This window comes from Lepisma saccharinum, chromosome 25, assembly GCF_977018435.1.
Source record: "Lepisma saccharinum chromosome 25, izLepSacc3.1, whole genome shotgun sequence".
Lineage (NCBI taxonomy): Eukaryota > Metazoa > Arthropoda > Insecta > Zygentoma > Lepismatidae > Lepisma > Lepisma saccharinum.
Genome location: NC_139253.1, coordinates 1,729,879 through 1,750,201, shown reverse-complemented (window position 1 = coordinate 1,750,201; position 20,323 = coordinate 1,729,879). Strand labels below are relative to the sequence as shown.

Below are 20,323 nucleotides of genomic sequence, written 5' to 3'. Positions count from 1 at the left end.
ACCCTTAATCTTCTTTGTTAAAAATCTTCATTCTGATGATTGTATATTTAATTATATTTAATTGAGTATATTAATGTAAATATGTTTCAAATCGATTTTAAGCTATGTAAATGAACTTTCCTTTCACTTCAAGAGAAGAGATGATTCGATCCGCCATATTAGTTCTAGTAAGTAGTAAATCAGAATGTCAACACATTCATACAGATGATCATATGTCATCTCAGATGTACAAAAAAAGGACTAACAATACTGAAGATAAGAGGATGCATGTTCATGCTTTCTGGTTTTGCAATAGAAGAAGAACATTATAGAACGAAGATGAAAGAGATGTTTGATCACATGATAAGTTGAAGAAATCTGAAACTCCAAAAACGCTGAATTTCTGCTTACAAAAAAGGAGGAATATGTTATGTGTGTTGATGCGTTTAAGACAATTCTCCTTTTTCACTTCTTATTGAGAAACCAAATTAATGTAGACTAAGATATTTATGTCAGGAGTGGTTAATATATATCGTTTATCATTTTTAATATGTACCTTACTTTATAGGCGCATAAGGAAAGGGGACAACATGTAAGAATATTGAAAATTAGATCAAATCTGAAACTAAATTATTCTATAATTAAGCTGAAATTAAGTTATAAAAATTGCAGATACAAGGAGTGTTTCATCTCGGCCGTTCAAAATACTTTACTTGACGATAAGGTTTATTTGAATTTAAGAAATCGTACAGTTTTAATTATTTCTTTATTTGTTAATGTTTATGTCAATATTCACAATAGTATATTCAAAAGTACAAAATGAGTTATTGCAACATTAAAACCATTAATCATAGATTATTATTATCGTGCTATGTTTGAAAGGGAATCCAGGGATCAAAATAATTAAAAATATAGACGAGATTGTTATTCATAATATGTTTAAGATCAACTACAGCATTGAATACTAAAAAAATCTTTGGGAGAGAAATGAAGTTCAAGTTCTAGAGGTGGATATAATATTCTAAATATTGATAAACCAGAAGCGTGCCCAGAAAAAGATATCTGCAGTTTTATTTTTACAATATCTTAATTTTCGTAGACGGTGATGCCAATTATAGTATTATTATTACTTCAGCACTGACTAACATTTTCTTCATGATATGATTGTTTGCACACCTATGGAATACGAAACTGACATTTGCAAGCTATTACCTTCCTATAAACATCTTTCATACAGAAGAATTCAAAATTTCAGATTGTTTGTGAATCCAAAAATTGTATAATAATTTCCTAAAATCAGAATCGTGACCGACAGATTGTGACGTTCCTTTTTAAGTTCGCCACTGGATTACTACGTCACGGTAGTTGCCCAATCTCCGCGTGCGGCAGACTTATGGGACTCTCCTTTATGTTATTGCTGCTCTGAGCACTCTCAGGAAGTCCAATTAGAAACATTACTAACACCTTACCGTTTTACAACGTTTATTAAAGCCATATCACTTTTAACATTCACTGCAATCTAATACCACAATACTTACTTATGAAATCCCTTTACAATAAACGGCTGCTTTTCGTAAACTGCATGGGTCATGGTGATATCCCAACAGATTTTGAAATTCGTGAAATCTGAGAGCACCAATGTCCATTTTATAAAAATATAAGAATGACAAGTCACACACAGAGAATACGTTATTAGACTATCCCCTTATGTTTCTATTATTAGAGTTGAGTGGAGAAACATTTGACAAAGAGTTAAGAGAATCATTGAAAATATAAAAACTGTTGTTTTTCAGGCATCGCGAAATCCAGGACACTCTGTAAGTATTATATATATTGTACTTCTGTAAACATACTACTGTTATTAATTTAAGGTGTATTTGTATACGCAATTTATTCATTAAATTATAATTTAAATAGAACTTTCAAACCTGATCAAAAATAGCAACGAGAACTTCTTGCAGTAGAAATTTAAAATGTCACTTCTTATATTGTTATTTAAAGTCAGCTTTATAGCTCTCTATAATAATTGCAATATACTACATGGGTATGGTAGTTCTTGGTGATTGTCCCTCCATCAATTTCATTACATTTTCACTCATCCTCAGTAAAGTAAAATAGGAGAAATCGATATATCAAACCTATTTTGTTTAGTTCCATTATCGAATTATTTAAATATACGAATAATATCATAATTTGTTAATGCAATTTTGTTAAAGAATAATCGATTTTAAACTTTCGTAAATCTTTAACTAATAATTAGATATATTATACCCTTTTAAATTTTTATCAATAATCACTATTTACATGTGAATGATATTATTAACAATATTGTATTAATATCTTTTCCATAATTGCTAATCATAACAATACTGATAAAATAAATATTTCATGCACTACTAAGTTTTAATAGAATCAATGTATATCACATGTTTATACATAATTATCTAGTTAACAAGGCTTACACTTCTATAACATTTTTAATATAATAGAATATCATTTCAAATGTATAATGTTTGTGTTCTCCTATAGCCATCTCGACAAGCAGAAAACAATGTAAATATATCGAAAATTATACTATTTTAGAACAAACATAATTTTAATTACATTTAATAATTATTATTATTATTGTAAAGATAAAACTTCAAATGCAAGAATCTGCAGTATGTGTATCGTGAGCTTGTAGATAAAGTTTGAAGTTTTTAAGTAAGGTAGTAGAACAAGTACTACAGATTATAGGAAATATGAGGTAGTTAATGTAATGTTTGTGGAAATATTAGTAGTAGTAGATATGCTTTTCTAACTCCTTGTTACATGTTTGTTTGTCCTGATTTTATTCCATTGTGAGGGTATAGTGTACGTTACACATTTTTAAAGCTTTACTTTATGTTTTACTTAGGAACAAATAAGAAGGTACGATATTTTTTTCCTTTCATTCAGACGCAAAGGAAATCGGATCCAGATGCACAGAATAAGGTTATAAGATTACGAAAAACCTGTAAATATCAATAGCAGGTTTGATTATATATTCTTACCAAATGTAAGAAAAAAGCAGGCAATCAAATTATTAACGAAGCTAAAGAGAAGAAAAACATGTTTGGTCAAAATATCAGAAGATACATGAGGAAGTCTGAATGTCTAATATTTGTTTTTCCTAAAGGGTTATATTTCTGTTTATAGAGAGTGATGCATGTTGAGTTTATGTATTACTCGATATGAAGGAATGTTTACTGGGATCTCTGAATATGTAATAATATGTAGAAAATATGAAGAAACTATGCTACACACACTGTCATTACGTATAACTAAACGTATGTGTTTTATTTTAGGTGCACAGAGGAAAGGGAAACAAAGTAAGCATTTATGTACATATATTATATTCAATACGTTTAAGTGTGTGTTTGTGCCCCAGCGCGCATGTGTGTTAGTGTGTGTGTGTGTGTGTGTGTGTGAGAGAGAGAGAGAGAGAGAGAGAGAGAGAGAGAGAGAGAGAGAACTAATTCATTGGAACTAATTTGTATCTAAATATTTTTTGTTAAGATTACTACAAATAATAATTTAAAAATTAACCTTTGAAATAGTGTTCGATGCGAGAATTATTTTCCCGTGATTGTATATTTAATTTGAAATAAAACAATTAAGTCATAAATAAGATCATGAAATAAAAGATAAGACAAATATTTTGAAAGAATTTCGATAGGAGTAATTATAAATTTGATTCACTCTGAAAATGTAAAGAAACTATTTTGCACACACTATTATTATATATCACTAAATAGCCTATTTGTGTTATATTTTAAATACAAAAAGGAAAGGGCAAGCAAGTAAGTATGTATATATATAAAAGTAGAACTTTTTACAGATTCTACTCTTCATCACTATTCAATATATATATCAAATAGGCGGGCGCGCACGCTCGCGCGCATGTGTGTGTGAGAGAGATACTCCATTAGAACTAATGTATATTTAAATTATTTTTGTCGATTTACCGAAATTAATATTTTAAAAATTGACGATTGAAATAGTATTTGGTGTATAAGCACAACAATTAATTTCCTTGCGAAAATTATACTACACTATAATTCAAATCGTGATCGTTGAATAAATGTTTCTAATGAAGATCTGGAGGAAAATTATGTGATGCGCAATTAATTGAAATCATTTAACAGTTTAAATTTGTGTGTTATTTTGTAGGGAACTCGACAATCTGGGAATAATGTAAGTGTGCGTATACACAAATAATGTTCTATTTGTGGCATGAACAACTAGTGAGTCAATGTGTTAACTTGTCAAAGTAGAGTATCTATGAAACAATAACAATAAACATTACATTTTACTTCATGTTACTACACAAAACATTATAAAAATAAAAATTGAATACTCAGTCAATGGCAAAGATTAATAGTAGGTAAATTGTCCATCGTTATTTTATTTTCGATTCTTCTTTCTGTGATGGTTTGAGGAATGGAATTTTGTTGCTGTAAATTATAATAGATGTTTATTGATGTTTTTATTTTAAAATCAAGGCTATGACATTCAGGAAACAGTCTGATTGAAAATTGTGAATGATTATTCCCTACTATTACTTTTGCTGATGGGTGTCCCATAAATTCTACCCTATTCCGTGCAATATGTATATAAATTAGAAGCATTTGAGTCAAAATATAAATAAAATATTTCGCTGATATTGTCCGCAATACATTGTTATAAATTTGTAAAATATTAGGGTAATGTGAATGTAATATTTCAAAGCAAATCAAATTTTGATGACAATACGTAAAGTTCAATAGTTTTGAATATTGTAATCAAGAAAATTCCTGATACAAAGTTGTTCTTCGTGCACCAGCTATTGCGTAATTTTGATTTTTCCAGTATAAGCAGTTGAAAGAAAAACCTATTGTTAAACACAATACTGAACTGACCTTTTTATTGAATTTTAAGCATAAGTTGGTATATTATATCTTTTTGTATTGCAACGGACTTCTTACATTTGGTTCCACAGTGAGAGAATTGTTAAGAGAAGGAAGAATTAAAGCTCTTTATTACCTGATTATTATGTTTGACTTAAGAAAATTATGAACATCGCAGGACATTCCACAGCTCTTGTAGCACTAGACAATACATTCGTCTCGTTTGAACGAAGGGAAAAATAGTTCCAGATGTACAAAATAACTTTGAAGAATACATAAGACTTTTATATAAATTACACGTTAGATTATCACATTCCAAACAAATGGTATAAAAAAGCAGGGACTCGAAACAGGAATGAAGCAGAAAAAGGCAAGAAAATACGTCATTTCATTAGGTGCGGATAGTTTATGAATGTGTAGAAATTTATAGATATTAAGGACTACAGTCTTCATATAAGTATTGAGTACACGAACATTGTTATATGACTTAACATTAATAGTAAATTTCATATTTTAGACACATAAGAGAAAGGAAAGCAATGTTAGTATATATAGGATGTCGTATACTGTATCTAAAATATTATTTTTTAACATCGGAGCAATTAATATTATTAGATTTGGAAATCCATATTGTGTTCCAAGCAATTCTCTTCTTTGTTAAAATCTTCATCCTGATGATTGTATATTTAATTATATTTAATTGAATATATTAATATAAATATGTTTCAAATGGAATTTCGTCATTTATTCTACCCTACTTTAAACTATGTAAATGATCCTACCTTTCACTTCAGGAGAAGAGATGATTCGATCCGCCATATTAGTTCCAGTAAATAGTAAATCAGAAAGTCAACACATTCATAAAGATTATCATATGTTTCTCAGATGTAAAAAAAAAGGACTAACAATACTGAAGATAAGAGGATGCATGTTCATGCTTTCTGGTTTTGCAATAGAAGAAGAACATTATAGAACGAAGATGAAAGAGATGTTTGATCACATGACAAGTTGAAGAAATCTGAAACTCCAAAAACGCTGAATTTCTGCTTACAAAAAAGGAGGAATATGTTATGAGTGTTGATGCGTTTAAGACAATTCTCCTTTTTCACTTCTTATTGAGAAACCAAATTAATGTAGACTAAGATATTTATGTCAGGAGTGGTTAATATATATCGTTTATCATTTTTAATATGTACCTTACTTTATAGGCGCATAAGGAAAGGGGACAACATGTAAGAATATTCAAACTTAGATCAAATCTGAAACTAAATTATTCTGTAATTAAGCTGAAATTAAGTTATAAAAATTGCAGATACAAGGAGTGTTTCATCTCGGCCGTTCAATTTTTTTTTTACCTGACGATAAGGTTTATTTGAATTTAAGAAATCGTACAGTTTTAATTATTTCTTTACTTGTTAATGTTTATGTCAATATTCACAATAGTATATTCAAAAGTACAAAATGAGTTATTGCAACATTAACCAAAGATTATTATTATCGTGCTATGTTTGGAAGGGAATCCAGGAATCAAAATAATTGAAATTATAGACGAGATTGTTATTCATAATATGTATAAGATCAACTACAGCATTGAATACTAAAAAAATCTTTGGGAGAGAAATGAAGTTCAAGTTCTAGAGGTGGATATAATATTCTAAATATTGATAAACCAGAAGCGTGCCCAGAAAAAGATATCTGCAGTTTTATTTTTACAATATCTTAATTTTCGTAGACGGTGATGCCAATTATAGTATTATTATTACTTCAGCACTGACTAACATTTTCTTCATGATATGATTGTTTGCACACCTATGGAATACGAAACTGACATTTGCAAGCTATTACCTTCCTATAAACATCTTTCATACAGAAGAATTCAAAATTTCAGATTGTTTGTGAATCCAAAAATTGTATAATAATTTCCTAAAATCAGAATCGTGACCGACAGATTGTGACGTTCCTTTTTAAGTTCGCCACTGGATTACTACGTCACGGTAGTTGCCCAATCTCCGCGTGCGGCAGACTTATGGGACTCTCCTTTATGTTATTGCTGCTCTGAGCACTCTCAGGAAGTCCAATTAGAAACATTACTAACACCTTACCGTTTTACAACGTTTATTAAAGCCATATCACTTTTAACATTCACTGCAATCTAATACCACAATACTTACTTATGAAATCCCTTTACAATAAACGGCTGCTTTTCGTAAACTGCATGGGTCATGGTGATATCCCAACAGATTTTGAAATTCGTGAAATCTGAGAGCACCAATGTCCATTTTTTTAAAATATTAAAATCACAAATCACACACAGAAAATACGTTATTAGACTATCCTCTTATGTTTTTATTATTAGAGTTGAGTGGAGAAACATTTGACAAAGTGTTAAGACAATCATTGAAAATTTAAAAACTTTTTTTCTTTAGTCATCTCGAAACCCAGGACACTCTGTGAGTATTATATATATTGTACTTCTGTAAACATACTACTGTTATTAATGTAAGATGTATTTGTATGCGGAATTTATTCATTAAATTATAATTTAAATAGAACTTTCAAACCTGATCAAAAATAGCAACGAGAACTTCTTGCAGTAGAAATTTAAAATGTTACTTATTATTTTGTTATTTAAAGTCAACTGTATAGCTCTCTATAATAATTGCAATATGCGACATGGGCATGGGAGTTCTTTGTGATTGTCCCTCCATCAATTTCATTACATCATCAATCATCCTCAGCAAAGTAAAATAAAAGAAATCGATAGATCATAAATATTTTGTCTAGTTCCTTTAACGAATTATTTAAATATACTAATTATATTATAATTTGTTAACGAAATATTGTTAAAGAATAATCAAGTATTAAACTTTCATAAATCTTTAACAAAAAATTCGATAAATTATACCCGTTTAAATTATTATCAATAATCAATATTTACATGTGAATGATATTATTAACAATGTTGTATTAATATATTTTCCATAATTCCTGATAATAACAATACTGATAAAATAAATATTTCGTACACTACTAAGTTATAATAGAATCAATGTATATCACATGTTTATACATAATTATCTAGTTAACAAGGCTTACACTTTTATAACATTTTTAAAATAATAGAATGCCATTTCAAATTTATAAAGTGTGTGTTCTCCTATAGCCATCTCGACAAGCAGAAAACAATGTAAATATATCGAAAATTATACTATTTTAGAATAAACTTAATTTTAATTACATTTAATAATAATTATTATTATTGTAAAGATAAAACTTCAAATGCAAGAATCTGCAGTATGTGTATCGTGAGCTTGTAGATAATGTTTAAAGTTTTTAAGTAAGTGAGTAGAACAAGTACTACAGATTATAGGAAATATGAGGTAGTTAATGTAATGTTTGTGGAAATATTAGTAGTAGTAGATATGCTTTTCTAACTCCTTGTTACATGTTTGTTTGTCCTGATTTTATTCCATTGTGAGGGTATAGTGTACGTTACACATTTTTAAAGCTTTACTTTATGTTTTACTTAGGGACAAATAAGAAGGTACGATATTTTTTTCCTTTCATTCAGACGCAAAGGAAATCGGATCCAGATGCACAGAATAAGGTTATAAGATTACGAAAGGCCTATAAATATCAATAGCAGGTTTGATTATTATATTCTTACCAAATGTAAGAAAGAGCAGGCAATCAAATCATTAACGAAGCTAAAAAGCAGAAAAATATGTTATGTCAAAATACGATCAGAGGATAGAAGAGGAAGTCTGAATGTATAATATTTGTTTTTCTTAAAGGATTATGTTTATGTGTATAGAGAGTGATGCATGTTAAGTTTGTGTATTAATCGATATGAAGGAATATTTACTGAATATGTAGTGAGTGAAAATATGAAGAAACTATTCTACACTCACTGTCATTACGTATAACTAAACATATGTGTTTTATTTTAGGTACATACAGGAAAGGGAAACCAAGTAAGCATTTGTTTATATATAATATATTTAATACGTGTGTGCGTTTCATCCCCTGCGAGCGTGTGTGTTTTAGTGTGCGTGTGTTAGAGAGAGGGAGAAAGAGAGAAAGAGAGAAAGAATTACTCCATTGGAACTAATTTATATCTAAATATTTTTTGTTAATCTTAATGAAAATAAAAAATTAAAAATTGACCTTTGGAAAAGTATTTGATGCTAATTTTTTTCTGCCTGATGATTGTATATTTAATTTTAATTTAAACAATGACATCATAAATAAGATCAAGAGATAAGAGATGAGACAAATATTTTAAAAGAGTTTCGATAGAAGTAATTATAAGTTTGATTCACTCTGAAAATGTAAAGAAACTATTTTACACACTCTATTATTACATATCACTAAATAGCCCATTTGTGTTATATTTTAGGTACAAAGAGGAAAGGGAAAGCAAGTAAGTATGTGTATATATATAAAAGTAGAACTTTTGCAGATTCTACTCTGCATCACTCTTCAATATATATACTAAATAGGCGCGCGCGCGTGTGTGTGTGAGATCCTCCATTAGAACTAATATATATTTAAATTATATTTGTCAATTTACTGAAATTAATATCTTAAAAATTGACGATTGAAATAGTATTTGGTGTATAAGCACAACAATTAATTTCCTTTGCTTAAATTATACTACCCTATAATTCAAATCGTGATCGTTGAATTAAATGTTTTTAATGAAGATCTGGAGGAAAATTATGTGATACGCAATTAATTGAAATCATTTAACAGTTTAAATTTGTCTGTTATTTTGTAGGGAACTCGGCAATCTGGGAACAATGTAAGTGTGCGTATACACAAATAATGTTCTATTTGTGGCATGAACAACTAGTCAGCCAATGTGTTAACTTGTCAAAGTAGAGTATCTATGAAACAATAACAATAAACATTACATTTTACTTCATGTTACTACACAAAACATAATAATAATAAAAGTTGTACACGCAGTCAATGGCAAAGATTAATAGTAGGTAAATTGTCCATCGTTATTTTTATTTTCTATTCTTATTTTTTATTATTTTTTCTGTGATATTTTGAGGAATGGAATTTTGTTGCTGTAAATTATAATAGATGTTTTTTGATGTTTTTATTTTAAGATCGAGGTCATGACATTCAGGAAAACAGTCTGATTGAAAATTGTATATAAATTAGAAGCATTTGAGTCAAAATATAAATAAAATATTTTGCTGCTATTGTCCGCAATACATTGTTATAAATTTGTAAGATATTAGGGTAACGTGAATGTAATATTTCAAAGCAAATCAAAATTTGATTGCAATACGTAAAGTTCAATAGTTTTGAATATTGTAATCAAGAAAATTAGACACCCTTGGGCTCGGGACAACCCTCACGAAACCCTTGTCACATGGTACCAAGACAGATTTTCCATAAACGTGTGGTGTGGCATTGTTGGCGACATTCAGCTTGGCCCAATTATCCTTTGAACGCATGAATGTACAGCGGTACCTTCATCTTTTCCAAATTATTTGACGGACCAGTTAGACTATGTTCCTTTGCAGACAAGCCGGAAACTCATCTTGCAGCATGACGAAGCACCTGCTCATCCCAGTCGGTCAACATCTGAATTCCATCTACCCTAATCGATGGATTGGTCGTTGTCGTCGTCGTGGTAGTGGTCTATTTCCGTGGCAACCTTGATCTAACCCCTCTTGATTTCTGTTTATGGGGGTGGATGAAGCAGGATTTTTACCGGGAAAGGGTGTATACAAGGGATGAACTGCACATTCGCATTATGAATAATGCTGCGTTAATTCGGGAACATCACCGGGAACTTCGTAGTACAACACAATATGTCCTCTGACGCGCTCAGAAATGCATTGATATTGGTGGTGGTATTTTTGAGAATTTGCTGTGACCTGCTATAATTTCTGTGGCATTTTCCCTCCTTAATTTCATTTTTCTACATTTATTGCTTGCTTCATTACTTAATTATCGTGTACTAATTACTGCTACACCACAAATTAATGCACTAAAGATTAGTATCAGCATGTACCTTCTTGTATTTACTTACATAATTATCATTACACCGCCATGCTTAACTTGTTACTGTTTTTGTTCATGTTTTCCTACATCATTTTTATTTCTGTTCGTATCTCCGTTATCGTTCAAAATCGGTTTGTTAAAACCATCCATGCTACCAGTTCCCAAAATATTGCCGCTCCTCCCGGACCAACCTATATATATATATATATATATATATATATATATATATATATATATATATATATGTATGTATTAAACAGGCATACAGGGACTCAAAACAGGAATGAAGAAAAAAAGCAAGAGAATACCTCACTTCAGAGGGTGCGGATAGTTTATGAATGTGTAGAAATTGATATTAAGGACTACTGTTTTTATTAATTTTAAGAATTGAGTACACGAGCATTTTTATATCAATTTTGTCACTTAGCACTAGCTGCAATACCAACATAAAATTGGTGGCCACATCTAATACTCCAACAGCATTTTGCTGGCCACCGTGACAGAGTGGTTAGCACAGCGTGCTACGAGGCCATTGGTCCCGGTTTCGAATCCCTGGCTGAGCATGGTTGTTCTTTGTGAGTGTTCCTTTATCAATTTTATCATATCATCATTCATCTTCATCTTCGCGAATAGCCAAAAGTGTCCGAAAATCGACGTAACTAATTCTATCAGTCCAACAGCATTTCAGGTCTTCCCTCTTTTCTACATATTCGCCTCCCCCCACAAAATCCTGGATACAGGTCTGCTGTAGGAAGGAAGGAAACAACGCAAGTATTTAAATGCCTCATACTTTCTTCGTGGCAGTTGGAGGTGCTGTAATACTTACTTATTAAATTCGGGAGTCCAAGATCAAGAGAATGAAGACAATACAAGACAAAGTTACTTTTTTTCAAGAAAATATTAAATGGGTAAAAATGTCCAAGCAAGTTATCGTGAATTTTTGCATAAATGTTTCACATGAGAAATAAGACGATAACTTTTACATCCTTCGGACCCCTTTAGTCTTCTTCTACTGTAGATATCGAATAAAGTGTGTAGTTAATGAAATATGGAGAATTTTGGGCAACAAACTCGTCCATAGTATAATTTAAAGTTTAACATGTTTCCTTAATTTGTACGCTGTACACTAAATAGCAAACCATGTAAGCACGTATGAAATTAGAATATATGCACAGGCAATTTCAATTCGAGACAGGACCAAGAATGATTAGGCAAGTAAAGCTTGAAACGAGAACGAGACAGGAAGTATAACTTCCAGAAGAGAAGCATTTACAGCTAGAAAAGTCCTTTGTCTGTAAACCGCAAATCTGAAATGTAAATGTATAGAGAACTATAATATAGGACCGTGATATTCCTCATAATTTAATTTAACTGAAAAGAAAAAAAAAGTAAACGTTTTATAATCTATCTGACTTCTCATGGTATAATTTTAAATTCATATACAGTACACACACACACAATCAAACAAATCTTAGTAATTATATTGTAATTTAATTAATTAAGAAGTGATTAAATTCCAGTGAATATTACAAAATAAAAAGGATTCTAAATAGTGAAGATGAAAGAAGTTTGATAGGAAAATCAGATAGGAAGAACAATTTAAACTGGAAATTTGTTTCACAAATCCTGCAATTTTATTTATATAGAAGAGCAAAATTGGTTTAGCATGTATGAAGCATACATATTATGATTAATTCACTAATCAGAAGTATGAAAAACTATGTTACTAGCTGTTAATTATGTCATCTAACATTTGCAATGTGTGTGTTTTTTAGGCACATCGGGAAAAGGGAAACCATGTAAGAATGAATAAAATTAATGCATTTATTATTTAGAACATTTCTAAAACTAAATTATTTTCAATTTATTTTAACCATAGTTAATAAAAAAACAGATGAAAGTATTTCTGCGTGTATATGAGGATTAGTCACCTTCATAGCATGAAGCATTCCATCTGATGTTTTAAAATTTGATGATATACAAAGAAATTACGTTATTTTAATTTTAAAGTATAGTGACATTTTTACAATACGATTCTTTAAAATGCTTATTTTCAATTTCATTACTCTAATTTGTAAATCAAAAATTTAACGAATATGCAGACACTATCAAGGCGATTGTTTAAAAATATTTCAATCTTATAAATGCTTTTCAGGAAAACAGAACATATTTACGATTGAAATATTTATGTTGACATCGTTCACCTGCTTCTTAATAACTTTCTACGTACATTTGTTCCATAAATGCACTTTCACCTAGATAATTGTATTTCAGAATTAATAACTACTTTCGTGATTATATTAATGGTTTGTAAATTATGCCCATATTTAAGTAAACTAATTGTGCCATCAAATAGGAAAAGCTCTGGCCAAAGATTAATCACAAAAATCTTAGTATCATGTTACATGTATAAGCGATTGCAACACATACTCCAGAATATATGCTTGTAATAAGTTGTACCATTTTATCTCAAAGTTTATCTTTCGTTCTCTATGGTGTTTGAAAAGCATGAATGATAATTATATGGAATTCGTGAAAGAGCACTCAGGTAAGAACACACACGCTTTGCTAGACTCCACTCTGTGACCGACGGTTGCGAGATAGTGTTGCTTAAGGGCCAAGTTAGCCTGTCATAATACAGTTTCGCAAAGTGCATAGAAGGTGTATATTGTATATGGAAGCACCCTTCGATTATCATATGAAGTTCGTAAACTGCATGTATCATGGTGATATCGCAACAGAAAATGAAATCCGCGAAATCTCAGAGAATCATTGTCACATTTTTTAAATATAAGAATGACAAGTCACACACAGAAAATACGTTATCAGACCATCCTCTTATGTTTTTATTATTAGAGTTGAATAGAGAAACATGTGACAAAGAGTTAAAAACAATCATTGAAAATTTAAAAACTGTCGTTATTAAGGGAGGCATCGCGACAGGCAGGACACTCTGCGAGTATTATATATATACAGGGTGTCTTATGTAACTTGACAAATCGAAATATCGCGAAAAATATGCATCGATCGAAAAAATGTTCCATATGAAAGTATAATAGTATTGTGGGGGCAAGTCACCTACGCTACATTGAACCCACCCCGCCACCCCCAGGTCGGTGGGGCAGGCGGCAACCTTGATATGTTAAAAGGGAACCCCTATTTTTTATTGCAGATTCGAATTCCACGTCCGAAAATACGTAGGTTTTGTCCGACACATTTTGTTCCATTCGTTATAGATCGATGGCGCCGTAAGCGCAACGTGTTGGTTGTGTCTCGCAAATGTAGTGGCTGGCAAGTTTGGGAAGGGGGATTCTCTGACCTAGGAGCATTTTGCTCGCGCTCTCAGTAGTCGGTGATTGTATGGTCAGTGCAGTGTGACCACAGATAGTCGAACGGCACAGTTAAGTGAGGTATTCAACATCATGGATTATCTATCCGTAGAAGAAAACATTGAAATTATCCTTTTTAACGATGAATGCAGAAGGAACATCTACGATGCTGTGACCTTTTATGCGGAATGTTCTCCTGACAGGCTACGTTCGCGTACTTTGTTTGTTCGTAGTTGTCAAAAAGTTTGGGGTGGCTCACAATCCCAAGGCGAGTACGCAAGTAATTTCGTCGTATTGAGGAATTTCTCGCAATAGTGTTTGGAGAATATTGAAACGTCACAAATTTCATCCCTATCACGTGTCCTTACATCAGAAACTTCATGGCGACGATTTTCACAATCGAGTGGTGTTTTGTGAATGGGTACGCGAACAAACACTAGTCGACCAGCAGTTGTTTCGTAGAGTACTTTTCTCCGACGAGCCAACCTTCACAAACCACGCTCAGGTTAACGTCACAATATGCATTATTGGAGTGTGGGGAACCCACATTGTTTGCGTGAAGTTGAACGTCAACGTCCTCGGTAGGTTAACGTGTGGTGTGGAATCAAAGGCGCAAACTGATTGGTGCCTATGTTATTGACGGCACTTTGGAAGGGCACAAATATCGAACGTTTCTGCATGAGGAATTACCGACATTGCTTGTCGACGTAAACCTTGTACTGCGACAGCACATGTGATTCCAACATGACGGTTGTTTAGCACATAATGCAATAGTAGCACGGGAGGAATTAAACCGCATGTACAGTCAACAGCAAAGATAATGGCAGGCAAATTGTCCACCGCTATTTTCATTACGTTTATATTTTACATCCTGTGTTGTTTTAAGAAATGAAACTATGTTGGTTCGAAGCAGGCATAGTTCTCTGATTATTGACGTCTTTATTTCAATTCATTGTCATCACATTGTGTAATTCAGACCGAATTAAAATGATGGTTGACAATTCGCCTACTGTTCCTTTCACCGTTGGATGTACAATGGTCGTTGGATCGGTAGAGGCGATCCGGTGCAATGACCTACCAGATCGCCAGACCTCACGTCGCCGGATTTTTAATTTTTTTTGTGGGGATATCTGAAAGAAGTGTTTATCAAGATGTGCCAACAACCAGCGCAAACATGATCAAACGAAAAAGAAATGCTTGCTCAACACTTCTGCGTTGTGTTGAATTATTTCAACAACGAATCAGCAAATGCATTGAAATTCGAGGACATCATTTCGAGAATTGCTTGGAATAATTGCATCTAGCGCCCGATGGTGAGAGGCGATGAGACTCACCCAAAACAAGCACCCGATGGTGAGAAGCAAATGGAGATAGCAATTTATTTATCACAAATGGAACAAAATAAGTCGGACAAAACCTGCCTAATTTCGGACGTCGAATTCGAATCTGCAATATAAAAATATGGCTTCCCCTTTAACATTTCAAGGTTACCCACTGCCCCCACCCCCACCCGGGCGGTGGCAGGATTGGTTCATTGTAGCATAGGAGACTTGCCCCCACAATACTATTATACTTTCATATGGAACATTTTTTCGTTCCATGCATATTTTTCGCGATATTTCGATTTGTCAAGTTACATGGGACACCCTGTATGTGTGTGTTTGCATGTATATATATATTTACATATACATATACACTTTTGTATACTGTTATTAATTTAAGATGTATTTGTATGCGCAATTTATTCATTAAATTATAATATAAATAGAACTTTCGAACCTGATCACAAATAGCAACGAGAACTTCTTGCAGTAAAAACCTAAAATGTCACTTCTTATTTTGTTATTTAAAGTCAGCTTTATAGCTCTCTATAATAATTGCAATATGCTACATGGGCATGGCAGTTCTTTGTGAGTGTCCCTTAATCAATTTCATTACATCATCACTCATTCTCAGTAAAGTAAAATAAGATAAATTGATAGATCAAACCTATTTTGGCTAGTCCCTTTAACGAATTATTTAAATATACTAATAATATCATAATTTGTTAATGAAATATTGTTAAAGAATAATCAAGTATTAAACTTTCGTAAATCTTTAATTAAAAATTAGATAAATTATACCCGTTTAAAATATTATGAATAATCAATATTTACATATGAATGATATTATTAACAATGTTGTATTATGATATTATTAACAATGTTGTATTAATATCATTTCCATAGTTGCTAATAATAACAATGCTGATAAAATAAATATTTCGTACACTACTAAGTTATAATAGAATCAATGTATATCACATATTTATACATAATTATCTAGTTAAAAACACTTACTATTTTATAACATTTTTAATATAATATAATGTCATTTGAAATTTATAATATGTGTTTTCTCCTATAGCCATCTCGACAATCAGAAAACAATGTAAATATATCGAAAATTATACTATTTTAAATTAAAAATAATTTTAAATATATTAAATAATAATTATTATTATTGTAAAGAAAAATGCAAATACAAAAAACTGCCGTATATTTATCTTGAGCTTGTAGATATATGGAAATGTGAGGTAGTTAATATAATTTATGTGGAAATATTAATAGTAGTAGATATGCTTTTCTAACTCTTTGTTACATGTTTGTTTGTCCTGGTCCTATTCCATTTTGAGGGGATAGTGTACGTTACAAATTCTTAAAGTTATACATTATAATTTACTTAAGGACAACTAAGAGGGTACGATATATTTTCCTTTCATTCAGACGCAAAGGAAACCGGATCCAGATGCACAGAATAAAGTTATAAGAATACGAAAGGCCAATAAATATCAATAGCATGTTTGATTATTATATTCTTACCAAATGTACGAAAAAAACTGTACCGTAACTAAAGAGCAGAAAAATATGCTAGGTCAAAATATCAGAAGATATAAGAGGAAGTCTGAATGTCTAATATTTGTTTTTCTTAAAGGATTATGTTTATGTTTATAGAGAGTGATGCATGTTAAGTTTGTGTATTAATCGATATGAAGGAATATTTACTGAATATGTAGTGAGTGAAAATATGAAGAAACTATGCTACACTCACTGTCATTACGTATAACTAAACATATGTGTTTTATTTTAGGTACATACAGGAAAGGGAAACCAAGTAAGCATTTGTTTATATATAATATATTTAATACGTGTGTGTGTGTTTTTGTTCCTTTGTGTGCGTGTGTGGATTAGTGTGTGTGTGTGTGTTAGAGAGAGAGAGAGAGAGAGAGAGAGAGAGAGAGAGAGAGAGAGAGAGAGAGAAGAGAGAGAGAGAGAGAAAGAGAATTACTCCATTAAAACTAATTTATATCTATTTAATTTTTGTTAATCTTACTGCAAATAATAATTTAAAAATTGATCTTTGCAAAAGTGTTCGATGCGAGAATTATTCTACCCGATGATTACATATTCAATTTAAATTAAAACAATTACTACATAAATAAGATCAAGAAATAAGAGATAAGACAAATATTTTAAAGGAGTTTCGATAGAAGTAATTATAAGTTTGATTCACTCTGAAAATATAAAGAAACTATGTTACACTCACTGTTATTACATATCACTAAATAGCCTATTTGTGTTATATTTTAGGTACAAAAAGAAAATGGAAACCAAGTAAGTATATATTATTTTCGAAAACACAGATTCAAGTACAGATTAATCATTCACTATCTACAAAAGGACACTATCAACAAAACTGACATCTACACATGTTTAGAAATACTAATTCACATAGTGTACTCTCGAAAACATGAAGATACATTGAACTACTCATAATAGAGCATAAAATACAATACAAATTAAGCAAAAGATGTACATTACAAACAAAGTACAATATTACATATAATAACACAACATTTACGTGTCCTTTCATAAAAGTATAATATATCAGTGACATATTTTAAAGTTGTGGCGTTACACAAATATATGGATCATATCAACTGCCGTGGCCTCCATTGAACGAGTGAAATAGGTGCTGCAGGTCCAACATGTGGCTAAGCAGATTTCCGAAGCACAACGCTACAAGGGTATGATCGACTGCTTTGTCCGCATCCCAAGGAAACAAGGTTTCTTGAGCTTCTGGCGTAGTAACATGGGCAACGTCATCCGTTACTTTCCAACTCAGGGCCTAACTTCGTCTTCAAGGACAAGTACAAGCAGGTGTCCCTTGGAGGTGTCGACAAGAGGACCCAGTTCTGGCGCTACTTCATTGGCAACTTGTCCTCCGGTGCTGCCGCTGGTGCAACATCTCTCTGCTTTGTGTATCCTCTGGATTTCGCCAGAACCAGGTTGGCAGCTGATGTTGGCAAAGCTGGCGCGGAGAGAGAATTTTCAGGCCTTGGAAACTGCCTCACGAAGATCTTCAAGTCTGATGAATTAACTGGTTTGTACAGAGGATTTCATGTGTCAATACAGGATATCATCATCTACAGAGCTGCCTACTTCGGTTGCCACATCCCAAGAATACACCTTTCCTCATCTCATGGGCCATTGCTCAGACCGTGACCGCGTGTGCGGGCATAGTCTCCTACCCATTCGACACTGTCCAACGACGTCTTATGATGGAGTCCGGCAGATCCAAGGGTGACATCACTTACACTGGCACCATCGATTGCTGGAGAAAGATCTACAGAACAGAGGGAGGTGGTGCTTTCTTCAAGGGAGCTCTCTCCAACATTCTCAGAGGCATATAGGTGCTCTGGTACTTGTACTGTACGACGACATTAAGGCGTTCCTCTTCTAAGGTGGCAACGTGAGTTTTTGGAGACGCGTGTAAACACCACGTTTTGAAGCTTCGAGTGATTCTTTCTTCCCATCAGGAAATTTAACCCGCCGAATTTCAACTGGATCGAATTTATTTTTAAAAAGGCAGTAATGTATTTAGGGGGGAGGAATATGTAGTGTTCTGCTTTCAGTCCTAATAACTTGATCATTAAAGTCACCAGAAGAAAACAATCCAGCATTCCACTATTGCATACATCAAAGTGGTGACGATAATGATTGGATATGTTCAAAGTAGAAGACTGCCAGCTCAATGCACATGAGGTAATGTTGCATGAAATCCTTTAGAACAGAAAATAAAGCAATAAAGGCAGTTTGGTAGTCATAAGATGCTAGAAACTGTTATCTCGTATCCGATACCTACAAGCAAGAAGACTTTACGTCAAGTTTTGGCTCTGGCAAATTTTTTCCGTCGTTACTCTCCACATTTTTCAAAACACGCATCAGTTCTTACACAAATGCTGAAGAAGGAGAGAACATTTTGATGGTCAGAAGCACAAAACGATGCATTCAATGCTTTAAAACATTCATTAATGACGAGCCCAGTATTAGACACATACGATCCCTCCATTCCTATTCACATATACACGGACAGTAGCAAAATTGCTCTAGGGGCTGTCATCGCTCACGAAGATCCCAAGGAAATGTCAAGCCGATTGCATACGCAAGCAGGATACTAAATGATAAGGAAAGGGAACAAGACATAAACATGTTAGAACTCTCTGGCATAATTTTTGCTTTAAAAGCATTTCGACACTACATCCTTTTCAAAAGATTTATATTGCACGCCGATTCCAAATATCTTCAAAATTTATGACAATCAACCACCCTAAAAGGCCGCCTTTGGCGTTTTTCGCAATTTCTGTCCGACTACGATTTCATTATTCAACATCTAAAGGGAACCGACAACAGTGCTTCGGACGTCATTAGCCGTAACACAAGGATCCAAGATGAAACCTTTTCTTCTCTCCTAGAAGATGAAATTGTGTCTGTTTAGAGAACACGTGAATTTCACCTTGCCAAGGAACAGCAAGCAGACCCTTTTCTCAAAAACATTAACCTACATTTAATTGAAAGTCAAGAAGCCGACCCTAAATACGATAGAACCAGCCAGCAATTCCTTCTCATAGATGACATTATTTACAGAAGGTCACGAACTTTGGATAAACAGGAAAGATTGCTCACATGCATCCCTCAGTCATTACAAGATATATGGTTTGAACAAATGCACTCTTCTCCACATGCACTAAATAACTTTGAC

General features: G+C 32.3%; 1 protein-coding gene and 1 pseudogene across 9 annotated transcripts in view; both read left to right on the top strand.

Annotated features, from left to right (window-relative positions):
• The window catches only part of LOC145978876 (uncharacterized), a 164,433-nt gene that overhangs the window by 20,346 nt on the left and 123,764 nt on the right, over positions 1–20,323 (top strand). For 5 of the 9 annotated variants that reach the window (XM_083111783.1, XM_083111784.1, XM_083111779.1 and 2 more), the window contains 15 exons: positions 548–571; positions 1,773–1,796; positions 2,509–2,532; positions 3,306–3,329; positions 4,171–4,194; positions 6,095–6,118; positions 7,313–7,336; positions 8,050–8,073; positions 8,837–8,860; positions 9,286–9,309; positions 9,667–9,690; positions 12,689–12,712; positions 16,649–16,672; positions 17,372–17,395; positions 17,872–17,895. In XM_083111783.1, the coding sequence (XP_082967909.1) occupies positions 548–571; positions 1,773–1,796; positions 2,509–2,532; positions 3,306–3,329; positions 4,171–4,194; positions 6,095–6,118; positions 7,313–7,336; positions 8,050–8,073; positions 8,837–8,860; positions 9,286–9,309; positions 9,667–9,690; positions 12,689–12,712; positions 16,649–16,672; positions 17,372–17,395; positions 17,872–17,895 (360 nt within the window). The remainder of the gene's footprint in view (positions 1–547; positions 572–1,772; positions 1,797–2,508; positions 2,533–3,305; positions 3,330–4,170; positions 4,195–6,094; positions 6,119–7,312; positions 7,337–8,049; positions 8,074–8,836; positions 8,861–9,285; positions 9,310–9,666; positions 9,691–12,688; positions 12,713–16,648; positions 16,673–17,371; positions 17,396–17,871; positions 17,896–20,323) is intronic. The other 4 variants (XM_083111782.1, XM_083111781.1, XM_083111786.1 and 1 more) reach the window with 4 other exon arrangements.
• LOC145978979 (ADP/ATP translocase 2 pseudogene) lies at positions 18,092–19,164 on the top strand (annotated as a pseudogene).